Raw genomic sequence first — 18,790 nt, 5'->3', positions numbered from 1 at the left:
GTTTGTGACCATTCTGTGTGACTAATACCTGGGTCACAGCAAAGACAAACTAACCTTTATGTGTGCTCGGACGAGGCTCTGAAGTATTATCTTATTGCTAACATTAGCTTGTATCGCTAATGATTTCTTTAACTCTAATAGGACTGACCTGTCTCCGCTTTGGTTTGCACATCAGGATGTAATAAATGGTCAAGTTTACAACCTTGTACTTTGCTAGATTTAAAAAATGATGAAAATAAATTCAAGTTGTTAACAAATTCTTTCATTTTCTCCAGATGATTCAAAAAATATGTTCACTAAAATGAAAGAAGTCTCAGGAAAGTAAAAGAGGCTGAGTGTTAGAGATCAAATCAAGGCTCCAGCTACACTTCGTGCTTAAATTGGCTCTCGGCTCTGTGAGCTATACATCTTCTAATGTGCCTGACAGTCCATTTTCATCATAACAGTCTTCTCCCAGGAGTGAAATAATGTCTGCCCTCCAGGCAATGTAAATGAAGAAAAATGTAAAGGCCTGGGCCGAGGCTCACACTGCGGGTTATGCTATAACATGTATGAAACTAATTGACGTATGGCCTCACTTCATCTCATGGGATGAAACCCAGAAATGTCACATTAGATTGTAATTACCTTTATTGCAGTCTCCTGTCTCGTGTTTGAATATCCTCTCAGACTTTGACATTTTGCCTCTTCATGTGAGAGAACATATCGCTATAACAGTAAAGTACCCGCCAGATTTAATCCTACATCACACAAATGTATAGGCTTATCAGCTCCATGCATCTGAACAAGCTCTCTGAGGAAATGATCTAAACCTTCATTAAAACTGTTAGAACTGATCTTATTCAGTGTACAACAGATAGATAGGGAAGAACATAGACTTTAATATATGCTTTACTGATCCTTTTCAAATCCCTATCCCACTTTACAACCTGAGGATCATGGGAAGTTTGTCTGGGATCAATGGTCTATTCATGAAAGTTAGTCCAGCAAGGAAGCCAACTTTATTTTAGGTGTAGTATAAACAAGGTTAGCAGGGGTTTGGGAACATCATATTACAGACATGAGGCATGAAAATTATGAGCAATAAAACTTCAGTTTCCATTTTCAAAGACTGTTTTAGGCACAAAGATAAAAACATATATCATTGGTCAGCTCTGCTACACTCTAAAGTATGAGAAATTTTGACACGAATGGTTCATTACAAACTAGACTAAAGTATTGAAAGTAAAAGATGAATGTCATGATGCATGTGAAGTAACAAAGAGTGAAAGTAGAACTTCGATTAAAAAAAAAAAAAATCTAACAACAAAATCAATTGACATTATTCCCTACGTTGGGGATTAAGGCAGGTGGGGGCTGGAGTTTACAGACATTTGGTGAGATGATGAGGTGATGAATGAGTGGCTGTGGAACATCAGAATCCATTTTAGGACTTTTATTGAAGTAAATTGTTATACTTTTACTGCTCAAGTGGTATTTTTGGAGTTCAGACAAAAAAGAAAAGAGTATAACATAATTATTAATTTAATACTTCGCACATTTCGACATGATTTAATTTAAATATATATATATATATATTGAAACATGTTAAATAGAAAAATGACTGATCTTCAGATTTAATATCAAATAACTCACTATGCAACAAAACAAAGCAACAGGGTCTAAACGGGGACAATGCAATCAGAGCACTGAGGAGGCTTTGATCCCACCTGTGCTTGGTTCCATACAGCCAGCACAGGTGTGTCTGGTGCTCCTCTTTGAGATATGAAAGAGTTCAACATTAGGAATACAAATTATTTCAGTTTCTGGATAGGCCTTTCATTCTACGGGATGTAGCGCCCTCTTGTGGCTGTTGTGGAAAAGTTAAAAGAGTGAAATACTTTAAATATCTGGAAGTCATCCTCTAATTTACACAGTCGCAGATTCAGTATTTAGGAAGAAAACGAAAATTTTAAAAAGAGAAAATTTAAAAAAATGGAAAAAAAACTATACATTTCCAGAAGCGAAAGATAATAATCAAAACAACTTCCCGTCCTGTGGGGGCGCTGTGCAAACACTCGAGTACATTTTTAAAAAAGGGGCAGAGTTGATGTGCGCTAACGGAAGTACCTCTGTTGTTTATCCGGTAGTTAGCTCGTACGACGTGAGAAGCAGCAACCATGGCGAGCGCTTCAACAAAACAAGCGCCCAAAATTGTCTCCAAAGCGTCTGCTGGAGGAGCCGGGGCGGCGGGGGTTGGTGGCGGGCCCCCGATAATGCCGCTCGCCTCTCCCCTCATGGGGAAGAAGAAGAAGCCGTTCCTGGGGATGCCCGCGCCGCTCGGATACGTCCCCGGTCTGGGCAGAGGGTAAGCTAACTTAGCTGGCTAAGTAGTCACCGTTACTATTAGCTGTCTTTAAGAAATCCTCCAAGTTACGTCTGTATGATGAAGAGAGTTTGCAGCATCAGGCTGTGTACAAAATTATGATTATTTCCCATGGTTTTAAAATATTAAACACAAAACCCCATTCGTACATTAGCTACACTGCCAATTCAGAGTTGAATTGGTATAGCCTGGTTAATATGTCCAATTGAAATTAAACGTTAATTACTCGATCATCCCAGTGTTCAGAATCAGACGGAAATTTAAATTGAATTTAAAATTTGTATAATTATAATTGATAAAAAGAACAAAAAGTCCAACATTTAAAAAATTATTTTTTCCCAGTGCCACTGGTTTCACCACCCGATCTGATATCGGTCCTGCTCGTGATGCCAACGATCCAGTGGATGACCGACATGCACCTCCAGGGAAAAGGACAGTTGGGGACCAAATGAAAAAGAACCAGGACGATGATGATGAAGATCTGAACGACACTAACTACGATGAGGTGCCAAGGATATGTTCATATATTTTAGGCTGATGTGCCTGATTTATTCAGTTATTCCCAATGGATTATTTATTGATTGATTTACTGGGACAGTGAATATGTAGTAACATTTTTGTAAATATACCAGAGAATCTACATGAAAAGCATTTAATCATATCAAATAACACGGGATAAAAATGTAAGGGCAGAAGGAAAAGTCGCCAGAATGAAAATAACCCCTGCAATTAAACTTTCTTAAAAGCTTCATTCAGAAAGTCACATGACTGTAACTAACAATACATAGAATACTGTGCAGGCTAAACAAGCTGAATGATGTTAATAAGTCACTGTTTGAATTAAATCTAAATGATTTTTAATGTTTGTTTTAACTTGTTTCTCCCAGTTTAACGGATATGCTGGTAGCTTGTTCTCCAGTGGACCCTATGAGAAAGACGATGAAGAAGCAGATGCCATATACGCAGCACTGGACAAGAGGATGGATGAAAGGCGCAAAGAAAGAAGGTGACCAAAAATATTTCTTACTTGAATATAGGACTGCACACAGTCTCAGAACTAATCTCTATCTCCTGGAGGCAATGGCCCATTTTTGAGGCATATTAGTGTCAGGTGAGTCGTGATGAAAGACTTCAGTTTAAGACTTATTTATCTGAGAGATGCCATCCTTTACAGTCTTACCTGCAGATCAAGAAGTGAGATTGAGTCAGAGTTGTTGCTTTTGCAACTTCTATTTAACGTAAAACCTTGAAAATATAAAATACTTGTATTAAACTTACCCACCCCCACACCACTCACAGTGACATGGAGGAAAACCACCTCAATTTTAGAAGATAAAAAAGATAATAATAATGACTACAATACATGAAGTAAATACAGTTTTTTGTTTTTCCCTTTAAAAAAAAAAAAAAAAAAGACTTAAAACAGGGATCGAAACTAATTATAATTACTAATTGTAATAAACTCTATTATCTGGTGTACAAACAGGTGTTGAATTGCACAAAAGGGAGGTGCAGTGATGTGTTAACCAAAGAGTTTCAGATGTTACCTATTACAGACATGGATGTTTAAGATCTGATCATTTCATAAATGAGTGACCTTAAACTGTCAACACGACTTAAAAAAAAGGTTGCCACGTCAGGAAAAAAGATGTCATCTGACCCCCTGACAGTATGCCTTATCTTCTCCAGTTTGATAATAACCGCATGTCTCTAAACCACAATGTAAAGGCTGGGTTACAGTCTTCTCATCTCCTAAAAAATTGTTTTCTGGCTACAAGTGTAGCAAAAGACACAACTTTGTGTGTATTTTTTTCAAGCAGATTTTGTGTAACAATGCCAAATAAAAGTAAAAAGGAAGATGGTTTGAAATCTCTGCCTATAATTTTAGAGAACGTATCAAACAGATCAGCCAGATGAGAAACAAGATAACTCAGGACATTCCCAAAGAATATGGATTTAAGTGTCTTGAAATTGTTTGTTGTATTTGGAAAAAATTAAGACAATTGAACTTTGGTCTTGTGCAGTCCGTGGAAGATTTTGAACTGCATGATGGTATGTTTCATACATTAAAGATGTATAGAATTTACATTTGTGTTAAGAGGCTTAAATTTGCTTCTTTACTTCTACACGGGACAGTTATTCTGCAAACAGTTGATTCCAGTAGAAACACTTGCAGACAATAATGCATAAACTAGATATTGACATTAAAACAACCTTGTTACTATCACACTGAAATCTGCTAATAAAAAATTGAAAACTAGCATTCCCTGTTTGTAATTTGCATCTCTTTCTGTGTAATTTTACAGGGAACTGAGAGAAAAAGAAGAAATAGAGAAATATCGTATGGAGCGGCCTAAGATTCAGCAGCAGTTCTCAGATCTTAAGGTAAATGTTTCCACGTAAAATGCTAAACATTGCCTCTATTTCCTTCTGTGATGATGTTTTTTTTTCTATAGTTTTTTTCTTACACAGCTAAACATTTTGCATGACCTGAAGGATTTTCCTGTTCACAGAGAAAGTTGGCAGAGGTGTCAGAAGAGGAGTGGCTGAGCATCCCCGAGGTGGGGGATGCCAGGAACAAGCGCCAGAGAAATCCCCGGTATGAGAAACTCACCCCAGTTCCCGACAGCTTCTTCTCCAAACACCTGCAGAGTGGAGATAAAAACACCTCCGTTGATCCTCTGCAAGGGGTCAGTTTACACGTTAACACTTATTCACTTACCCTTCATTAAGATTGTAGTTTCAGTTTACACCAGCAGGAGTCAGGGTGTTCAAACAAGCAGTCGCTGACACCATGAGTTCAGTGCAGTGTATGTGAAGCATAGAAGAGGCTTGCTCACTCTTATAGGTATCCTTTACATAGTCATAAAAGTGTCATATGATCTAGGTCTATCTTCCTGAAGCCCTTTCAGCATGCCATTACAGAATTCTCAAGAGTATAATGCTCTTCTCAGTTACCGTCATCTCTGTACTTTTCTAGCTGGGAGGTCTGAACACACCTTACCCAGGAAGCATGACCCCAGGTTTGATGACACCAGGAACAGGAGAGCTGGACATGAGGAAAATTGGCCAGGCCAGGAACACACTGATGGATATGAGGCTCAGCCAGGTAACGTTTGAAACCCTGTCCCAGCATTCATCCATGTAAAGCTGCTGTTATCTTGATACTCACATTTACTGTTACCTGTGTTTGTCTTTTATTCAACCTCAGGTGTCTGACTCAGTGAGCGGACAGACAGTGGTAGACCCCAAGGGTTACCTGACAGATCTCAACTCCATGATCCCCACACATGGAGGAGACATAAGGTACGACCACAGATGATGACTTGATTCTAGGTTTGGTTTATGCAGATAACATGTGTCTGATGGTTTATCCTGTGCTCTGCTCGTCAAGTGACATCAAGAAGGCTCGTCTGCTGCTGAAGTCAGTGAGGGAGACCAATCCCCACCACCCGCCTGCCTGGATTGCTTCTGCCAGGCTGGAGGAGGTGACTGGCAAACTGCAGGTGGCGAGGAACCTGATCATGAAAGGCACAGAGATGTGTGCTAAGGTAAAGGATGACTAAACGAGTTTACTGAATAGGGCTGGGACGATATGCTATTCTCGTAATTTGATTCTATTACAATTTTTTGGGGTGCCGATTTGATTTAAATTGGAATTCTTCAATATTTACCATTTTTGCAATTTTAAGTTTGCTTTTGTAACACCAGACCATGATAAAAAGTTATGTAATGTTGATAATGTCTGCAGACTATATCAGGAGCCATATTTTCCAATTGCATTCCCAATGCACATCACATGAGTCAGAGAGAAACATTTCACCCTCTGCTGGAGAAAAGTGGTAACTTTTACCAATCCAGGTTACAAACAAAGACTAAAATGAAGAATTTGAATTAAAAAAAAAAAACATCTTTTTTTTTTTTACAAAGAATCCAGATTTTGATGTTGTCAAACAAAAGATCCCAGTATATATCGATTTTTGTTTTTTTCTCCCACCCCTATTTAGAGATGGGTACCGAATTACTATTAGTACTAGTACTTTCAGGTACCGACCCAATTATGTCACAAGTACCAAGTACCGATTCACGTAAAATCAAAAGCTACCATGCTTAGGCACCTAAACACATCCTTGTGACTGTGAGGGAGTGGAAGAGTAGGTGATTTTCTATGCTGGACATTAATACAGCATTGCATTATTATTAAAAAAAATGATATTTTTTTACCACAATAACACAAAAAAGTACAGAAAATTGATACCGTTGAGTACCGGTTCCAAGAGCCAGGTACCGGGCATGGGTTCCGTATTGTTTTAAATGTGAAAGATACCCATCCCTACCCCTATAACTAAAGCTTTCTGTTTAAAGATATGTCCTCTGGCTCACCCTTACCATTGACTGGAGTAAGGGTTAGCATATGTAATACTGGTTGAAGACAATAGATCATTTAGTCTTGTTTGCTTGTGGCCAGACCAGCAGATGTCCTTCTAACGATATAAGCATCTCTCTGTCCACCAGAGTGAGGATGTGTGGCTTGAGGCAGCTCGGCTCCAGCCTGGCGACACAGCTAAAGCCGTCGTAGCCCAGGCTGTCCGCCACCTGCCACAGTCTGTGCGCATCTACATCAGGGCTGCAGAGCTGGAGACTGACGTTAGGGCCAAGAAACGAGTTCTCAGGAAGGGTAAGGGTTTCATATTTATCTGTAATTTCACAAAAAAATCTGTCATGACTTTTTCTTTGATGCTTTTAGTTGTCTTTGTATATATTTTGTTGTTGAGCATGAAATCTAAAAGATTCTCCCTCTCAGTTGTCTGTGAATGAGTGTGTTGATTTGTCCCAAGGCTTTAATTTTGCTGTTCCAAAAGACACAGCAAGTCTTAATCTGTCCATTATCTGTCTATTCTAAAAGCACTCACATTAAACCACTCCGAAATTTCTTAAGGGTTACATTTGGCAGCTGTTGCTCTGGCTGGGAACCCATTTTCAACCATAATGTCAATGCCCTTACACACACACAAACAAACACACACACACACACACGGAAATTTCCCAGCAGCATACCCAACTGACAAAGATGGATGGAGAGCTTCCTTTTCGGAAGAGCCCTCTCTGTCTCTACATGTTCAGCTGCTTCTGCTCCTTTTTTTCTGTTTCATACACAGCACTTTTCCTTCCCACACAGACACTGTAAAACCCTTCTCTAACTGCAGGATATTCAGTTTGTTTTCATGTGGGGTGTGTTAACTGAAATCGGAGGTGTCTTGATTTCCTCATTTTGCCACCATGTACCAAATGCTGCCAGAATAAATATTGAGGTCTGTGTGTCTTTTAGTGTCGACCATTTTGTCCTACTTTTGAATCAGAGAGCCAAGTAAAAGTTTTTGTGGCGCTAACCAGCTGGCTGCTGTAAATAACTCAGAATAAGAGCAGTTTCTTAACATTCGCGCAATTGTCCGTTTAGCCCTGGAGAATGTTTCCAAGTCGGTGCGGCTGTGGAAGACGGCTGTGGAGCTGGAGGAGCCAGAGGATGCCAGGATCATGCTGAGCCGAGCTGTGGAGTGTTGCCCGACCAGCGTGGAGGTACGCTCACCACCACATTTTCATCATCATATAGAATCCACAGGTTTCCCCAAGCTGCATTGTTGATCTCCTCTGTGTCTGCGTACCTTCCCCCCTGTAGCTGTGGCTGGCACTAGCCCGGTTAGAGACGTACGAAAACGCCCGCCGTGTCCTGAACAAAGCCCGAGAAAACATTCCCACAGATCGCCACATCTGGATCACTGCCGCCAAGTTGGAGGAGGCAAATGGTAACACGCAGATGGTGGACAAGATCATCGACAGAGCGATCACTTCTCTGCGTGCCAATGGTGTGGAGATCAACAGAGAGCAGTGGATTCAGGTGTGCACAGACACAGACACAGAAAACCTCATATTTTCGCTGAGTCAGTGTTTTGGATGTTTTTTTTTCTGTCGTCATGCTATTATAATGAGCGAACAAGGGTTTTGAAATCAGCAGATCAGATTATTGATGAACTGATTCTGTAGCTGTAGGAGTGTGGATTTTCAGCACTGCAATGTACCGTCATGTGCCATGTTATTCCCTTTTCATGCCCTTTATACAGGCTTTTTAGCTTCCGTTACTCTCAGCGCTACACAATTATGTGGTGCTGAAAGCCGGTCCCCTATTAAATCATGACATTGCGCATCATCAGAAGGTGTTTTAGATGTTCATCCATCGTCTCACTTTATCGTGGCATTTGGCTCTTGCTTCAATGCGCTGCGCACTCTGTATGTGAGTCACCAACAGTTTAACACAAGTTAACACGTGAACTGCACTTGCAGTTTCTTTTAAGGGGCAGTGAGGAGTTTAAAAGGGATCTTGAAAAATTCTCCCTTCTAGATATATGTCTGATTGTAATCCACACTGTAAAATGAGATTATCAGTGGCAATATTGCTGGTTACAGGTTATTTTAAACTGCTTAGCTTTCCAATCGGGTCTTCCAAGACCAGATTTACCTACGGCACATCTAGGTCTCTATGACAACACCACGCTGGCTGACAAAGTTTAGAAGTGAGAAGAACAATTACTAAAGACGATTTCTGTGACTAATTTGGTAATGATGGTGGACACAGGAGCCTAACTGTCAGACAGAAAAGGACTTAAGAAATATAAACCGGAGAGTGACACAGCCTGAGCTAAAGGCTAATTAGCTTTTAGCTCAGTGTCTGAATGTGTACCAAACTAGTTTCAGGTTATCTGAAGAGGAAACAACATTTTTAAAACAATGGCAGAGATGGATTCACATGTAGCTAGAGCTGAGACAGGCACTTTTCCCCCAATCCAATTCTGTTACAATATTTGGAGTGCAGATTCAATTTAAATTGTGATTCTTCGATAGCCGCAATTTTTAGTTCACTTCTTTCAGTTTTGTAGGATTTATTCAGGGTATCTGACATCTCAACTTGTCTTTAACCTGGCTTATAGAGTAAGACTAAAATGAAGGACTAACATTTGAAAAAAAGCAAACAGTTTTTTACAAAAAATTACAATTTAAATTTGTTAAGCAAAAAAAACCCGGATACTACGATACAACAGTTTTTTCTGCCAAGCTTAGCTGTAGCTATCTCTATCTTTTTACTTAAGTATGTGCCATGGTGTTTGTTTGTTCTGTTTGTGCCATAGACTGTGTGAGCACAGCGACCCTATTTAGCATGGATATCTACTTCCTTTTTTCAGCTTAACTCCAAGGCTCACTGAGACCTGCTGAATCCAACCATAGTTGCAGTATCTTGATGTGTTATTGAGCTATACTTTACTCCGTTTTGGTCCAACTAAGCTGTTAACATACATTTTATTGTTTAATCTCGTGCTGTCTGAGCTCATAGTCTGATTTCTGAAGCTGGGTGTAAACAGACTGACTAAAGTACAGTGAATCTGTTCAGCATTTTCAATTAGAAACATCAAGTGATTTACAGGCTTTGCTTATGTCGTGCTAATGCGCCACACCAAAAACCACTAATTCTAAAAGCACTTGAGGTTCCTGTGTAAATAATATTATAGACTTACGATTAGTGTAAACTGTTCATAAAAGGAGAAAAAAGAGATATACCATGATACTGTCACAATCTGTCACAGAAATTACCATGTTATATTTTTTTCTCCACACTGTCCAGCACTAGCCAGTTTAAACTCAGTGAGTAGTGTCAGTCAAAATCAGGGGTTAATAGAGCTGTAGATTTTTTTTTTACCTCAATCATTAACAGTTTGAATAAAGCCACAAATTATAAGTCAAAACATGAATGATAGTGCAGTTGAAGGTGTAGAGACTGCGTCATTAGTTGTTGAGCTTTGATAGTGTGCCAGAGGTTTTTGGCAATGCTGCCCTCTGCTAGTTCATCTCAGTCCAATGGAAATCGAGCCAACGCTCTGACTGACATTTCGTTTGGTACAATTTAAAGTTGTTGTGCAACCACAAGCCTTTGCTGCAATCCCTCAACTTTTTTGAATGTTCCAACTATTCAGCTAATCCTCCTCTGGTTAAGTTATGGGAGCTGTGGCAGGTTTGAAAAGGCCGTTTGCCAGTGCAGTTATTTGAACTCAGATTTACCTGCTCTTCAAAGGATTCCTGAGAATTTCTGTGCTAAAAACTCATGTGTGCTGAAATGACCTTTCATAAAAGGTTTCATTTTCAAACTGTAAATCATCTGCACTGATCCCTTCGAGGTACCATGGTTTATCTTACTGTGTGTGAGGCAGTTGCTCATTTCTTGTGTGTATTTACCACTCCTTTGATTTTAGATCCTTATGACAAGAGGCTCTTACTACCTCCTTTTTTCCTTTTCCCTCCTTTTCCCACGTATCTCTTTTTGTGTTCTCCTGCAGGATGCAGAGGAGTGTGACAAAGCTGGTAGTGTTGCCACCTGTCAGGCCGTGATAAGGGCAGTCATTGGGATTGGAATTGAGGAGGAGGATCGCAAACACACCTGGATGGAGGATGCAGATAGTGTGAGTAGTTGTACCAGTACCTGAGTTTTATTTCACACAGGCCAACTTTGAAGACAAACACAAAATGCTTTCAGTGTTTGAAGAAATTCAGAGCCTCTTTGTTGTGTTTCAGTGTGTGGCCCATGGCGCTCTGGAGTGTGCCCGGGCTATCTACGCTCACGCTCTACAAGTGTTCCCCAGTAAGAAAAGTGTCTGGCTTCGAGCTGCCTACTTTGAGAAGAATCACGGCACCAGGTGACCAAAATATGTTTCTAGACAGAGAAAGCAGCAGTTCCAACACTTTAAGTAAAAGTTAATATTTCCTTGTCTTTATCACACATTCCTCAGGGAGTCTTTAGAAGCACTGCTCCAAAGAGCTGTAGCTCACTGCCCCAAAGCAGAAGTCCTGTGGCTGATGGGAGCTAAGTCCAAGTGGCTGGCTGAGGATGTGCCTGCAGCAAGAAGTATCCTCGCTTTGGCCTTCCAGGTGATGATGCTGTTTCCAAACCTTCCTTTTTTCCATACAGCAGTCATCACATAAGCTTTTGCCCTAACTCTGTTTCCCCCCTGTCTTTTTCTGCACTTCTCCCTTTTTTACTTTCCGTTTCTAGGCTAACCCAAACAGTGAGGAGATCTGGCTTGCTGCTGTCAAGCTGGAGTCTGAGAATAACGAGTATGAGAGAGCCAGACGACTGCTGGCCAAAGCCCGCAGCAGTGCCCCTACAGCCAGGGTGAGTGAAAGGCCGGACAGAGACGGGCAGATTTCTGCATTAGTGTCTGGTTAATAAAAAGAAAATACACACACTTCCACTGAGCTGCTGGATTGAGTTTGAAAAGTGATCTCCTTGGGCTGAAAGGTCATAGTTAGTCAAAACATTCTTCAGACTGTCCATACACTCAAATTATTCTGGATTATGAAACAAAGGGGAGAGCAATTTTACGAAAGAACTGTCCTTTGAACACATAAAATAAACACTCTTTTTTTCCCCATTGTTCACTCACACAAGGAGATTACTTGTGTATTTGAACTGTCCTCTACTTTTACTGTCAAACTGTCCTCCCATGACCCTTTGTGCTGATGCAGAAATGTTGTTTTTCATCCAATATTCTTTTGATTTTGAACTTTTTTTGAGGTTGTGTAGTGTTTAAAAGCAAAGTTAATCACAGATTGTCCCTGATTTTTTTCTGCCAGGTTCAGACTTGTTTGTTTCCTGCTACTCAGTACACTTAGCTGTAGTCATGTTGACTGGGGCTGTCAGCACTGCCCTTACACTATCACTGTCTTTATCAAACCTCACGCCCTCTAGTTATCTCTATTGTGTTAGCTGACAGATGTGACAGCGAGTGCCTGTTTTTCATAATGGCTGAACTGAAAACACAGCTTAATGAAAAAGATGGTAAATGAAGGGTTCATGGTTTAGAGTTTGGCTGTGAACTGTAAAGGTGGATTTTGCACATTTGAACTGCTGAAGTATTTGTATTGCATCAAGTGTAAAAGGAGTCAAGTTTATACATTTCTGACTGAAAGGCTTGCACGTGTGTGACTCTTCCAGGTATTCATGAAGTCAGTGAAGTTGGAGTGGGTGTTGGGAAACATCGAAGCAGCGCAGGAGTTGTGCACAGAAGCCCTGAAACACTATGAGGACTTCCCCAAGCTTTGGATGATGAGGGGGCAGATTGAAGAGCAGTGTGAGAACATGGACAAGGCCAGAGAGGCGTACAACCAGGGGGTGAGTCAGGGGAAGCGTTTGATGAGATAATATAACCATCAAAGAACACAAGTTTGATGTACTCTAATCTTCTGACTGTGTTTTTGCTCCTATAGTTGAAAAAGTGTCCCCACTCAGTGTCCCTGTGGTTGCTGCTGTCTCGTCTTGAGGAGCGAGTAGGACAGCTGACCAGAGCCAGAGCAATCCTGGAGAAAGCCCGACTCAAGAACCCACAGTGCCCCGAGCTCTGGTGAGAACATTCACAGCTGAGTTCATGTAGGATGAATTTGATGGATGTGCTATATTTTTTTATTTCCAGGGCTTTGACAGATGCCATGTTTGATGTCAAATTTAAAGCTGGAGTAACCCAAAAACTATCCTAAATTATAAGATTTAACTTTGAATGTGTGCATCCTAATCCATGTGTCCTCTTGACTAGGTTGGAGTCTGTGCGTCTGGAGTTCAGGGCTGGACTGAAAAACATCGCCAACACGCTGATGGCTAAAGCCCTGCAGGAGTGCCCCAATTCAGGTGAGGGTTTTGCAGGACTGCGCATTTCTTAAGCCCGGTTTCCACCAAGCGTTTTAGTTCAGTTCATCTCGGCACAGCATGCATTGTACGGCGTTTCCACAGACTAATCCCAGGACAGATCCCCTTGTAACCGAGACAAGCCGTTCCACTTTTTGGCACCCTTCCATAGGGGTGCCAGACTAAACAGATTTGATCCCGGAAGGTGGAGCTACAACACTGCAGACTGTTGATTGGTCGAGATAATCGTCACTTACCGCGCAACAGCGGCTGTATTTCTCCTGGTGGCACACAGACTTCTCTGAAACAAAGCTTGAGTACACTTTGGAACAAAGAGCCACACGCCAATCACAAAGAGGACGAAATGCTGGATGGTTTCCATCATTGCTCTTTGTTTACTGTGTTGCGTTTTCTTCTTTGTTGGATTTATTAGCAGAGTACACTGTGTTGCACTGCTATGGCGTCACAGTATTATGTTACTGATGCGGCTGACAGCATCCGGCTTACATGCCGCCTACCACGAGGGGTGCAGTTGTACCAAACTGTACTGATCTAAATCAGACTGCTTGGTGGAAACAGGGCTTTGAAATGTCTTCAGGTCCCATTTTTTTCTCTAAGTTTTTGTCTTCTTTTTTGAATTTCAGTTTCAATTTTAAAAAGCTCTTTATCTCAGGAGAATCGTTCATTTCTTATGCAGCTGTTTATAAACTTTTGCTTTATTTCTCCCCTACCTGTTAGGTATCCTGTGGGCTGAGGCAGTCTTCCTGGAGGCCAGACCTCAGAGGAAGACTAAGAGCGTGGATGCTTTGAAGAAGTGTGAACATGATCCCCATGTCTTGCTGGCTGTAGCCAAGTATGACAGTACTTTTTTCAGTAGCAAGTTTCACATTTCTAACCTTGATTTTATGATATTTTCTCTGAATGATGAATATCCATTTTAATTCACTCTAAATGCAATTTTGCTTTAACACATTTTAGGTTGTTTTGGAGTGAGCGCAAGATCACCAAAGCCAGAGAGTGGTTCTTAAGAACAGTGAAAATTGAACCAGACCTTGGAGATGCATGGGCTTTCTTTTACAAGTTTGAGCTGCAGCACGGCACAGAGGTGAGGGTCTTATTATTATTCCAGTCCAGTCCTGCATGCTAGGGTAAAAGGTCAAAAAGTCAAAATCCATATCTTTGCAAGACTTTGATTCATGCATGCATTGCTTTATCTAAGCTCAATGTTCTGCATCTACCAGGAACAACAGGAAGAGGTGCGCAAGCGGTGCGATAATGCTGAACCCCGCCATGGAGAGCTTTGGTGCGCCGAGTCCAAACATGTCCTGAACTGGCAGAAGAAGACAGGAGAGATCTTAGCGGGGGTAGCCAGCAAGCTCAAGAACACCTTTTAAGACTTGGGAAATTTGAAATTACTTGAAGAAGCTGCGATCACGAGTCTGACAGGAAGCAGCCATAGACATGCTGAGCGGTTGTTCGCCATGTGAAGTGGCCTGTCTGGGGCAGATACACAAACACAGACTTTTGTCAATTTATGTATGGAATTAAATTCAATCTTGTGGACTTAACAAATGCAAAAGTGAAAACAAGACACATTTATAATTTAGTACAGATATAAACCAAAATATCCCTGTTATAGTGAATAAGCTATGAAAACAGTGTGAGGCTTTGCGTCTAGTCTTTACAGCGCTCACAGGCTAAGTCAGGGTTTTTTAGGTATTGATAATTCAGTTTTTATGTCGTTTCTTTGTGGCTTTGATTAAATATGACAGTAACATCCTGTGGAGAAGCCAATTCTTAAATCATTTTGCAGATGGCTGCAAGTTGCCCATTTTTCGTATTTTCATGTAACCATGCTATTCTTTGCTCAGAGGGCTACTAGAGATGATAACCTAAAGCTCCAAGACATCACAAAACTCCAAGGTGGACATAATTTATCTCTCAAAGTGTGATTTATGCCCTAAAATACAGTTTTCTGTGATGGTTTTCATCAATTCCAGCATTGTTGACTAATCTCCAGTCTTTCATTTGCCTTCTGGCGATCAGCAGCTCTGATAAATCAGGATTCTTTTACAACACTTGACTCCTCCCAGCAACAACGCTATAAAGCTGCACCTGGTGAGTCATCTAGGCAACTGTTTTTGTTTAAGTAAACTTCTGTGTTATGAAAGACGCAATTCCCAGAGTACATGGTAAGTTCATGAAATGAAAATGAGCTTCAATTAAATTTGATGAGAATCTTCAGGAAATTGTTCTCACAGGTCTCCGGGTTGGCTTTGTTTGTCTTTGTGGTGTGTTTCCACATCAAAATAGTTGAGTTGTTTTGTTTTACATTTGCACCAAATGTAGACAAATTAGTTGATTTATGTCAACAGAACACAAAACAGCAGTCATGTAAATGTGGTCAAAATAAACCCCTTTTTTACTAACCTAGTTCTCATGTCAAAGTTATTCACTGCTTTCCATTTATTTAACTGCAAATATGTTGATTTTGTAGGCATCCCATCTGCAAATTAGAGTTTATTGCACCATTGTGTGTTTTCCACGTTACATCATTTGGTAAACAATGGTTGACTTTATGGGCTGCGTCAAATTTATGAAGCATGCTGGTCCAGAGTCTCATAAAGGTCAGTGGGAATTTGTTTGTGGAGCTACTTTTAGTCAAATGTTTTCCCTTGCTACGCTTAACTGGTCACAGATGAAGCTGAGAGCATCCTGAGGTTTACTATACAGCTGCCTTCAGAAAACACAAGGAATTGAGGCAGCTGAAATTTATTTTTACCCACGACTGTGAAACATGAAAAACACAAGATTCAACAAATTTATGACATTTAAGTAGGAATGGTATCAAGTATCGGGCTGATACTAGCCTTTTTTTCAAGGGTATCGGTACTCATGAAGGCTGCAGATACCAGCAGCTGATACTCTAGGCAAAAAAAAAAAAAAAAAAATCGTATGCCGACTAAGTCCTCCTCACTTGTACTTGCTGCTACTTGCTGCGGTTTAACACCACGGCAAATGTGAGTCAGGTCTTGTTCAGACAACATGAATGAAGCAGGGAGAGTTAATATTTAAACTGTTCTATTTTGCACCTCAGTTGTTAGACTGTGCCATCTTTGTTCAAAATGATGCTTCACTGAGAATTGTAAAATGAAAATTGAAAATTTTATGTATCAAAGTTACTGGTGGTATCGGTACTCAGTATTGTAAAGTACTCATATTGATATTGGTTTGAAAAAAAAGGGTATCGAATATACCTTGAGTACAGTAGGGGAGAATGGGTTGTCACACAACTCTCTTTCTCTCCACCAGAGGGTGCAATTGTGGTAAGGGAATTTGTGAAATTGGGATCAGACAAATCAAACTTTTGTTTATTTTTATTTATTCCTTTATTTTTTGAGTAAGACGTCTGAACTTGAGGTGAGATGGCTTTTTATGTTTTTTTTGTTTGTTTGTTTGTTTTTTGTCAAATTGTAAATAATAAGCTCCCCTTTATTTTTCTTCTAGGCTTTCACACAATTAGTTTAAATAAAAAAACAATTATTACCCTCAAAAAGTGTAAAAGGAAAGCTATAGCTTTGATTATTATCATTAGTAGCTAGCTAGCTAGCTAGCTAGCTAGCTGGTTGTTAGCTAGCTAGCTTGATGTTGTATGGTTGTTTAATGCTATAGTGCCTTAATGCTATAGTGTATGACAACCATCCCCGATGGGGTTGGCTTTCATGGTGAGTCAGTGTCTTTGATAGGTAATTACCCCTTTGTTACGATGGGTTGGACCATGAGAGAGCTACATATTTCAAGCCAACACCTTAAGCTACAATGTTGTCTATTGACAGATGTTTTGATGTTGAATAATTCACACTGGAGTAAAAAGTGTGACAACCAACCCCTTTCTCCCCTGGTCAGATTTGTTTTCGTCTTAATTTGACCTTTTGATTTCGCTGAAGCCATTTTTACTTTACTTACTTGCTTGACTTCACTTACTTTCCTGCAAAGTTTGTTCATTTCTATAACATCCCTAATCACGAACCACTCTCTCATTGTAAAAACGCTCCAGATCTGCTCCCGTGCTTCCCACAACTCCTCCCATACCACCAGCGAAACCGAAATAGATGAAGGCGAGTGATTGATTGCAAAAGTTTTCCACGACTTGATCTGACTAGAGTTTAGTGATATCTTAAGTTGAGCGTCACCCATCCATGACGGAGAGAGGAAACCGGAGCGGCAGTTTTCCTGGTGATGTTGGAAACCACGCAACACCACGTCGGAAACCTATCGCGTCTCCTCCAGCCTCCCAGAGAAAGTGTCGAGTTCGGATCCCACCGTGTTCACTGTGTCTAAACCCAACCAGGAGTCGTTTCTTGGACCCGTCTGTCGTTTGAGATGGCTTTGCTCTTCTGAGGATTCCACAGAAGAGGATGATAAATGGTGAGTGTCGCTTGAACACAAATCCTGTGCGATGTTTTGTTTTTGTAACTGCACCGTTAAACAAGTGTTCACCATTTGTTCTTCCCTGAACCATGTCTCTTCTGTAGTGTCAGACCGGAACTCTACTCCGTAATGTCCTGATGGTTCTCCTGTTGACCAACTCGTGTGGTAAACGTAGATGTAACTTCACAGAAATACTGGGCTCCTACAGAGAGGTCATATCCGTTGAGCTGCAGAATCTGGTATAAGAATGTCTCTATGTCATTATGTCTTTTAATGTGTTGTGTGCACATGATGTGTGCCATAGAGGAAGTTTTGATGATGTCAGTTTTTTGTAATTGGTTGCTGTGAGCATCCTCTGATATTGTTTGCCACTGTCTTCCACTGTCTTTTGATGAATGTCATCTAACAGGTACATGTGTGTTCTTATCTGCAGAATTTGACGGCCGCAGTACATACCTTGAAAGAAAGAGACATCTGTCCATCAGAAAAGGTGAGAGGTGTAACAATGTGTGCAAAGTTCAGCACCATGGACAGGGTAATAATGACTGATACCAGTCTAATATGTCCTGATACCTGAAGACCTTGTCTCATAAATTGCCTTACATCAAAAATTTGCAAGACAATTACTTTAAATATTGTTTTGTTTACTTTAAATGCTTTCTTTTACCTTTGGGTTACTGTTCGATTACAGGCACGCCTCATCCTGGTTTCAATATATGGTACAACACAGCAGATACGATGTCAGAGGAGTGGGAAGCAGCTGTCTGACCTGGAAAAGCCCCTTGAAAAGATGGAGCAGCTCATCACTCACAACTGCAGCCCTGAGTATCTGGTGAGGGGAAAGGACAACAGAGGGGTGTATTCTTCCTTTGGTGTTGTGTCAGTGCAGCTATCAGTTTTTAATTTTCTCCTAAATAAAACTGCATGCAGAGAAAAGGGAATTCTTATGTGTAACCACTTTTTTTGTGTTGAAAATAAGAATATATTCAAAAGATAAAGGTTGAAGAGTATTTACAGTATAAGTACAACAGTACTTATACTGCAGGTGTCAGATTGGGCTAATACTTACTCTGGTGCTTTCAGGGTAAAAGAGTCTCTTGTTCAGCTGTCAAGAAGATAAGAGGAAAGAAGAGAAAGAGAAACAGACTGAAAAAAGTTATCAACGCGCTCATTACTTGTTGGCGGAAACTTCAGAATGTCTTGGTGCTCTCAAAGAAGAAAACTGTGTCACCTGCCTCTTCTGACTTTACTTTCTCATAGTTATTTTCCTGCTG

General features: G+C 40.5%; 1 protein-coding gene and 1 long non-coding RNA gene across 2 annotated transcripts; both read left to right on the top strand.

Annotated features, from left to right (window-relative positions):
* Window positions 1-2,115: 2,115 nt before the first annotated feature.
* prpf6 (PRP6 pre-mRNA processing factor 6 homolog (S. cerevisiae)) lies at window positions 2,116-15,514 on the top strand. The gene is made up of 21 exons (XM_074682008.1): window positions 2,116-2,347; window positions 2,708-2,870; window positions 3,253-3,371; window positions 4,672-4,750; window positions 4,879-5,055; window positions 5,346-5,474; window positions 5,577-5,671; window positions 5,760-5,916; window positions 6,881-7,043; window positions 7,824-7,942; window positions 8,043-8,261; window positions 10,747-10,869; window positions 10,982-11,103; window positions 11,197-11,335; window positions 11,460-11,579; window positions 12,402-12,578; window positions 12,674-12,807; window positions 12,997-13,088; window positions 13,824-13,938; window positions 14,064-14,190; window positions 14,327-15,514. Exons 1-21 carry the CDS (start codon window positions 2,160-2,162, stop codon window positions 14,477-14,479), a joined length of 2,910 nt encoding a protein of 969 aa, XP_074538109.1. The 5' UTR covers window positions 2,116-2,159; the 3' UTR covers window positions 14,480-15,514.
* Window positions 15,515-17,619: 2,105 nt separating this feature from the next.
* LOC141798878 (uncharacterized) lies at window positions 17,620-18,327 on the top strand. Its single transcript, XR_012599204.1, has 3 exons — window positions 17,620-17,755; window positions 17,950-18,006; window positions 18,208-18,327. It is a non-coding gene; the product is annotated as an uncharacterized LOC141798878 (long non-coding RNA).
* Window positions 18,328-18,790: the final 463 nt, after the last annotated feature.

Source organism: Halichoeres trimaculatus, unplaced genomic scaffold, assembly GCF_033239565.1.
Source record: "Halichoeres trimaculatus isolate MK-OKI-2021-1 unplaced genomic scaffold, fHalTri1.1 fHalTri1_scaffold_11, whole genome shotgun sequence".
In the NCBI taxonomy this organism is placed as follows: domain Eukaryota; kingdom Metazoa; phylum Chordata; class Actinopteri; order Labriformes; family Labridae; genus Halichoeres; species Halichoeres trimaculatus.
The sequence above is the reverse complement of the archived record's forward strand: the minus strand, read 5'-3'. Positions and strand labels throughout refer to the sequence as shown.